The 8231-nt window shown below is 46.9% G+C and overlaps 1 protein-coding gene across 1 annotated transcript; it reads left to right on the forward strand.

The window, feature by feature from the left end:
* The first annotated feature begins 1003 nt into the window (after window positions 1–1003).
* LOC129459489 (sialic acid-binding Ig-like lectin 6) lies at window positions 1004–6392 on the forward strand. The gene is made up of 5 exons (XM_055236251.2): window positions 1004–1062; window positions 1236–1415; window positions 2356–2657; window positions 2813–2860; window positions 6051–6392. The coding sequence occupies exons 1-5, from the start codon at window positions 1004–1006 to the stop codon at window positions 6362–6364; spliced, it is 903 nt and encodes a 300-aa protein (XP_055092226.2). The 3' UTR covers window positions 6365–6392.
* Window positions 6393–8231: the final 1839 nt, after the last annotated feature.

Below are 8231 nucleotides of genomic sequence, written 5' to 3' on the forward strand. Positions count from 1 at the left end.
GCGACAAATTGGGTGCTCAACAGTGTGCTACAAATACTTTATGTCAGTAAAATTTGTTATGAATATGTATTTTTTGGAAATCCAGTTAAATATTTCTCAGCACACTTCTGCCTCAATTTCATGTCTCTCTTGAATAAAGAATAGTCTTCATGGGTGGAGGAAGGAGTGGGGAGGAGAAAGGCTATTCTACTGGGTTCTTTCTCACTCACCCCCACACCAGGTGTTATCCACCAGCATAGGCTGAGGGGTGCTCTTGGGAGCATCAACTCCATGGGACGCCTAGTCTGACTTTATGCTGGTTGAGTGTGGAATGCCAAGTTGCATATGTTCACAGCTAAGAGTTAATCTGCACATACGGGAATAGTACATGCCAATTGTATTATGAGTGGGGAATTAACATTTTCTATAGTTTTTAACTTCCTGAGCCCCAAATATCAGAAGTGCCAGTCAGACTCCTCAGGAGTTGAGGGAGGAATCTGCACCTTCACCCCTTAGGGCCAGCCCCTTTACTGGATCCTGTTATAGCAGCCGGCAAATCCCTTCATCTACTCTTGTCCTAGAAACCATAGCTGCACTGTCACTAGCAGAATTGGTTCTCTGTCATCCCATGTCTTCTTGCGTAGGAGGGGTCTTGATGTGGTCATTTTTCTTTGCCCTTGATGCCATTTCTGAGACAGGTCAATGTGATGCCACTTCTGGGGCAGGTCAAAGGTGCTCAATACCTGTCAAATGGATGGGTAGCTGACATCCAGACTCAGCTAGGAGAGGCCAGATGAGAGTGTTAGGTTGAAACTCATTTAGGATCAAGCTAAACACACATTATCTGGCTCAGGAAGATCCTGTGCTCATAACAACAAGTGGACTCTGGCTTCATGTAACCACAAGCCAGAGAGTTTTCAGGAAGGCAGCCCATAGGCCAGATGTCTACTGGGAGGAGGCGGGATGAGGAAGGGAGATGTTGTTGTCTTAGTGGATGTGGGACAGATGAAGGATTGGGTAAAGCATGAAGGAGGGGCATCAGGATCTGCTGCAAGAGCCTGCGAAGAGAAAGAAATCCAAAGGGTAGGCAGAGCAGGGGTTCAGGGCAGGCGTTCAGGGCAGTGAGAGCAGTAAATGGCAATGCTTCCTGGGTTCTTTCTGGAAGAAAAAAAGCCCCACAGCAAAGGCAGAGCTCACACAGAAACCCAAGAAAGGTCTGTGAGGCAAGCCCAAGCTCCTCCCTGAACCCAAACAAGCATCAGAAAGCAACAAATATCCCACCTAAGTCAGGGGCTCCATTCATGGCCCCCAGGCTTCAACCCTTGCACCACGGGTTTCCCTGCTCAGAGAACTTCGAGAGCTCAGCCACGGCTTCCCAAGGCTCCCAACGTGCCCAGATCTGAAGAAGAGTGTGGAATAGGAGGATTCAGTCCCAGGTAGGACCCAGCTTCCAACATCTCCTTCCCTGCATGGTGGGAGAATGACCCCAAATCCACAGCTCTCCTGAGGCAAGGTGAAGAATTGGCTTCAGGGGGCATAATCTGAGGTCTGAGTGGGGAAGGGAAAGGAACAAAGTTCCCTGCTAGGGTGTCATTGGCCCTGTGGTGAATTGGGCTCAGCCTTCACTTCCCCAAAAGTGGTTTGGGTGTTTCTGTTGGAGGGAAGGGTTTGAGGCAAAAACTCAAAATAGATACCAGGTGTCTGCTGGGAAGGGCTCCTCAGATGGTCTGAAGGGGGCTCTAAACAGCCCTTCCAGTCTCAAGAGATGCTATCCCTGCTGCTACTGCTGTCACTGCGTGGGGAGGTGAGGGGGCTGGGCAGAGGTGGGAGGGTTGGTGGGAGCTCAATGTCACAAGCCTAAATGCTGAGCTCTCCACAGTGTCCCTGGAGGACCACACGGGGTATGAGCTGCAGATTCCAGAGCTGGTGACGGTGCAGGAGGGCCTGTGTGTCCTGGTGCCCTGCTCCTTCTCCTACCCCAGTGACGGATGGAGTCACTCAGACCCACTCTACATCTTCTGGTTCCGGAAAGGGGTCAATGAACACTGGGATCCTCCCATGGCCACAAACAAACCCAGCTAGAAGCTGCAAAAGAGAAGCCAGGACCCTTTTCATTTCCTCGGGGACCCCCAGACCAACAACTGTTCCCTGAGTATCAGAGACACCAGGAGGAAAGATGGTGGAGTGTATTTCTTTTGGTTGGAGAGGGGTCCTGTCATGAAATTCAGTTTCAAGCAAAAGACACTGTCTTTGAACGTGACAGGTAGGGGTGCCTGTGTCCAGGAGCCTAGGGCTCAGATAGGGGAGCCACCCCTGGGGCTGGGACAGAGGCCGCTTCTCAGTTCACACCCTGGAAGTCCCCTCTCTGTGTCCCAGGTCTCTGCCTCTCTCCTTCTCAGCCCTCACCCAGACACCTGACATCCAAGTCCCAGCAACTCTGGAATCTGGCCATCCTGCAAACCTGACCTGCTACGTGTCAGCAGCCTGTAAAAGCAGGAAGCTGCTCATCTTTTCCAGGACATGGGGAACCGTCATCTGCTTGGGCCCTGGGACACCTCACTTCTCAGAGATCACCATCATCCCACATCCCTGGAGCCACGGCTCCAATATCACCTGCAAAGTGACTTTCCCAAGGTTTCATGTAACCACAGAGATGACTATCCAACTCAATATCTCCTGTGAGTCTGAATTATTTTGGGCAGTGGCTGTGGGAACAGAGTCACGATATGGGATACTTGGAGCAGGGTCCTGGATTCTGGGCAGGGGAAGGGACCAAAAGGATGCTCCCCTAACACTCAAAACTGAAGAGGGATGTGTCATCTTTTGAACTCAGATGCTCCACAGAACCTGACCATCAGTGTCTTCCGTGGAAATAACATAGGTAGGAGACAAGCCCTCCTTTCTAAGGTTGTGATTAGGGTGGGAGGGCACCTCCAACACCTCAGAATAGACTCTAAGTCTCAGAGCTTGCATGATAGGAGGGCTGAGATCAGGAATTCCAGCATAGTTGCCAGAAGACTTCCTAAATCTAAATCCTCTGTGCCCTATTTCAGCCCCAGGGAACACTCCCTAATCTCACCACCATGACAAAGACTTTCTTATTATCAAATCTTTTTTTTTTTTTTTTTTTTTTGAGATGGAGTCTCACTCTGTCACCAGGCTGGAGTGCAGTGGTGTGATCTCGTCTCACTGCAACCTTCACCTCTCAGGTTCAAGCAATTCTCCTGCCTAAGCCTCCCAAGTAGCTGGGACTACAGGCGTGCACCACCATGCCCAACTAATTTTTGTATTTTTAGTAGAGACAGGGCTTCACCATGTTGGCCAGGATGGTCTCGATCTCTTGACCTCGTGATCTGCCCACCTCGGCCTCCCAAAGTGCTGGGATTACAGGTGTGAACCACCACGCCTGGCCTCTTATTGTCAAATCTTATAGACACTTTCCTGGACCTCACTTACCTAGACCTCTTTGGAGGATTTGTTTTGTTTTATCCGATGAATTTTTTGGGGGTCAGGGGGGGCGGGGACAGGGTCTCACTCTGTCTCCCAGGCTGGAGTGCAGTTGCACCATCTCGGCTCACTGCAGCCTCTGCTTCCCAAGCTCAAGCAATTCTCCTACCTCAGCCTCCTGAGTAGCTGGGACTGCTGGTGTGAGCCACTAACGCTTGGCTAATTTTTGTAGTTTTTGTAGAGACAGGGAATCACCATGTTGCCCAGGCTGGTCTCAAACTCCTGAGCTCAAAGCGATCTGCTGGCCTCAGCCTCCCAAAGTGATGGGATTAGAAGTTTGAGCCACTGTGCCCAGCCTGGCAGCTTTCTGGGACTTCTCAGCTCTTTCTCCAACACTAGCAGAACCAAATCTGAGAATCAGATGTTGCCTTCCTGCCTCTTCATTCAGCTTCTCCTCTCAACAATTTTAATTTAAGAATTTTTCCCAGGCAATTTATTCACATGATCTCATAAAGAAAAGGTATAAGGGGGCATGTATAGAATGCACCTGTCTCACCTCTGCCCTCCAGACTCCTAGTTTGCTTCCTCTGTGGCCTCCATTGTAAACTGTTTTGGATACATTCATCCAGAGATGCCTTATGCATGTGTATCTTCGTCTAGGAGTAAATATAAAAATTTCATGTGAGCATGCTTTTTTACACACAAAACATCCTTGATACACTGTTCTGCACCCTATTTTTTTTTTCTTTTGAGATGGAGTCTCACTGTGACACCCAGGCTGGAGTGCAATGGCACTATCTCAGCTCACTGCAACCTCCGCCTCCCGGGTTCAAGTGATTCTCCTGCCTCAGCCTCCCGAGCAGCTGGGATTACAGGCACCCGCGACTACACCTGGATAATTTCTGTATTTTTAGTAGAGATGGGGTTTCACCATATTGGCCAGGCTGGTCTTGAACTCCTGACCTCAGGTGATACACCCCACTCGGCCTCCCAAAGTGCTAGGATTACAGGCATGACCCACCGGGCCTGGCCTATTTTTTAAAATTTAATAATTTTTGGAGATCTTTTTATGCCAGTAAATAAAGAACTTCATTTTTTTTCACAACTACAAAATATTCCATTGCATATATGTCATTTGCTACTTATAAACACTGCTACGATAAATAATATTTACATATATTTTGCAAGAAAGTTAATATGTCTGTATAAATTTGAATTCTTTGATCAAAGGGCACATGCATTACCAATTCTGAGAGGTGTGGCCACATGGCTTTTCCCGTGGTTGTACCATTTTGGCAATCCCCACGTCCTCCCCAGCCCATGCAATGTGTTAGTTTGTGCCTCACTCCAACCTCGACAACCAAATACATTAGCAATGATTTTGATTTTTCCATGACTACTGATAAAAAATGTACCCCACCATAGCTTTAATTGCATTTCTCTAGCTCGGCATGAAGGCGAGGTTTAATTGCCGTTAACATTGTCCGTTCTGTTGTGTTCTGCCATGCTATGAACTGTCTGTTCATACAATTTCCCATTGTCATTAGCTTGTGCTTATTTTCTTCAGGATTTGGATGTTATTTTTATATTAGGCAATGCAACCACTAATCCATAATATAATTGCAAATGTCTTTTCCAGTATTTTTGTCATCGGTCAGAAAAGTTTGTCAATTTCATCACTCTCTCCTGATTTCATTTAGCTTGGATGTGCCATGGAAGTTTTGTTTTATGTAGTTGAGTTTGTAAGTCTTTGCTTGTAAATCTTTGTTTATCATTCTGGCACTCCTGCCTCTGAGATTATACATAATGTACATAGTATACATAATGTATATGTGTATATACACAAACACATGTTTATATTAATGTTTATATTTAATTTACTTTTATATTTATATATAATCCTGCCAAAGGTTCCTCTTTTCACCCTGTTCTCCACATGATTATGCACATTTCTGTCCTCTTCCCTTATAGGATTAATTTCCATTCCCTGAAACTCCAAGGCCATTTCTATTCACAGTTGTCTTTGCACTGGTCTTCCTTTCTCTCAACATGCTTTTCTGCTCCAATATTGTCCACTGTCTGTTTCCACTTGTCCATCTCACTCTGCTTAACCCCTCCTCCTCCAGGGAGCCCTCCCTGACTTTCTGCCTTATTGTGTTGCTCACCCTCCTTCACCTGAGTCACTCCATCACATCACCTTCCATATTGCAGAGTGAAGAGCTAGTCCTGGGCCTCTTATAACCATTAGACTGTGAGACCCTCAGGAGCTGATACCCTCTCAGTAGCACCTCATTTAAACAAGGATCAGTAAAGGGCTGCAGAATGAATAAATAAATGATTAGGGTAACTGGAGATGTTGGTAAATATAACAGGAAAGAGGGTGTGGGAACTAGGAAGTGGCCAGGAGATCTTGACTGGGATTCTCATCAAGGACAAAGTCCTTTCCTCTATTCCTGTACCTCACGGGGTCTGCATCTAAACTAACAGAATAATTGAGAAGGGGAAGAGACCAAACTGCGTCATGAAGGGGAGGGGGGACCCCTCTGTACATTTGAACCCGAGGCCCGCATGTGCCTCTCTTGGTATCTCTCTTGCTGAGTTTCTTTTCTCCCCTCTACTCCCAGCACCTGTAGCCTTGGAGAATGGCACCTCCCTGTCAGTCCTGAAGAACCAATCCCTGCATCTTGTTTGTGTGACTGACAGCAACCCACCTGCCAGGCTGAGCTGGACCCGGAAAGGCCAAGCCCTGAATCTCTCCCAGTCCTCAGAGTCAGCTGTCCTAGAGCTGCCCCCAGTGGAGTCTGGTGATGGAGGGAATTTGTCTGCCAAGCTCAGCACCCTTTGGGCTCCCAGCACATCTCCATTAGCCTCTCTGTGCAGAGTGAGTCATTGGTGGGAAGAACGGACAGGGCACCTGGATTCTAGGTTGGGACTGTGAGTGGGATGAGGTCTAGGAAAAACACTTTATTCCTCTCCTCCCCTTTAGGTGACTCCGTTATCTCTATAGAAGAAGGTGTTTTACAGACCCTGGGATTCACACTGCTTCGGGGAATCCTCATGGGGACCAGCTTCACATTCGTCTGTGGATTCACCTGGATCTGCTGCACTAGGTGAGCAGTGCCTTGCTCAGATGACCCAGTCTCTGAGCCCCCAAATCCCAAGGAAAAGTGGCCTTGTCTGTCTTCCCCAGGGTGAGCTCTCTGCAGCCCTAACCGCTAACCTCTTCTTACATTTTCTCACAGGATCAGAGGGTCCCAGAGGAGCATGGCTGGGAGAGTGGACTGAACTGATCTCTCTCCTCTGGACATGGAGAGAAGATGGACATTGAAGTCCAGAGGAACAGAGCCCCTGTATCGCTTACTAAAGCCCACCTCTCTGCATCTTGAATCACTTGCTGACTTGGTTCATCCAGAAATAATCTCTGTCCAGTTTCATATCCTATCTCCTGAACTGTACTGCTGGGTGAGATGGATGGATGGATGGATGGATAGATGGATGGATGAATGAATGGTTGGATGGATGGGTGAGTGGATGGCTGGCTGGCTGGCTGGCTGGCTGGCTGGATGGATGGATGGATAGATGATGGTTTGATGGACCGTCCATGACTGCTCTGCTCTCAGACCCTTTCCTTGCACCTCCTCTACATTGCTATGTACTCCAGATACTTCCTCTGCCAGACCACATTTATCAGGCATCTTTATTAGCCAGCTTCCATCTAGGTTCAGATAATGAGAGGCTAATGTTGGAGATGAAAATACAGGAAGAAAATGGAGAAGCAGCAGCATTCATTTTTTCCTTTCTCTCTGAATTGTGCAACCTCTTTGGTAGTGGCAGCATCCTCTCTGAGCCTCCAGCACTCAGACTCAGAGGGGGTGCTCAGCACTCAGACTCTGGGTGCCCCTGATTACTGGGCTCTGGTGCACTGCCCTTTCCCTCTGTCCTCTAGCCTAGAAGTGGTGCTGGTTTCCTGCTGTTGTTCATTTCTAGGTTGCCTGATTGTCCTCTGCTTAATTTTTCATCCCTAACATCAACTGTGTAATCAATTTCTGCCATTAAATGTCCTCTGTTTTAAATATTTATGTGATTTCTTCTTTAGTAATTGGACTTTAACTGGTACATATGGACACATGAATGGATGGATAAATGGAAACACAGATGGATACATAGATGGATGGATGGATGGATGGATGGAAGGAAGGAAGGGTTAATAAATAGGTGGGTGGGGATTCTACTCAATGAATGTAACCCTCTTACCAGCCTTGGGATTTTACCCCAGACTTTTTCATTCCTGGTCCATTTCCTAAGCATCATCATTCTCTCTTAGTCTTAAACATCTTTACTTGTGCAATCAGGAATTTGTAGGTCAGACTTATTTCAGTGTTATTTTGTGGGATATTCCTGCTCCTTCCAATTCCATCTAACTCTTGTCATTCCTATGAGCATAAAATGATTTTATTTTATCATGAAGAAGGAGTTCATCTCAGATCCTCACTTTTGTGTTCCCACCTTTGTATTTCCCCATAACCACCCCAATTGTTTACTTTATGGTCACCATTGCCCACCGTCTTAGATATGCTTCTGCCTGTTCGATGACTGAAAAATCTTATCCTGAAAATTCTGTCCCTTTAGGCTGGCCGGGTGTAGTCCTGAGTAATTGTGTTTTCTCCATTAACTTGACTGCATTTTCTTTATTCACCTGCCTTTAAATAAAATATTGCAGGATCCCTAAATTATCTCACAGTTTTTCTCTTAATGGATAATTTCATCAATGGGTTCATCCAGGTATACAGAGAAACTGTGCAAGG

This window comes from Symphalangus syndactylus, chromosome 13, assembly GCF_028878055.3.
Source record: "Symphalangus syndactylus isolate Jambi chromosome 13, NHGRI_mSymSyn1-v2.1_pri, whole genome shotgun sequence".
In the NCBI taxonomy this organism is placed as follows: domain Eukaryota; kingdom Metazoa; phylum Chordata; class Mammalia; order Primates; family Hylobatidae; genus Symphalangus; species Symphalangus syndactylus.

Coding starts and splice junctions, on each gene's coding strand:
- LOC129459489 (XM_055236251.2), top strand. CDS start 1,004: ATGAAGGAGGGGCATCAGGATCTGCTGCAAGAGCCTGCGAAGAGAAAG. Junction 1,063..1,235: donor AAGAGAAAGAAATCCAAAGG/GTAGGCAGAGCA, acceptor AACCCAAACAAG/CATCAGAAAGCAACAAATAT. Junction 1,416..2,355: donor ATAGGAGGATTCAGTCCCAG/GTAGGACCCAGC, acceptor TCTGTGTCCCAG/GTCTCTGCCTCTCTCCTTCT.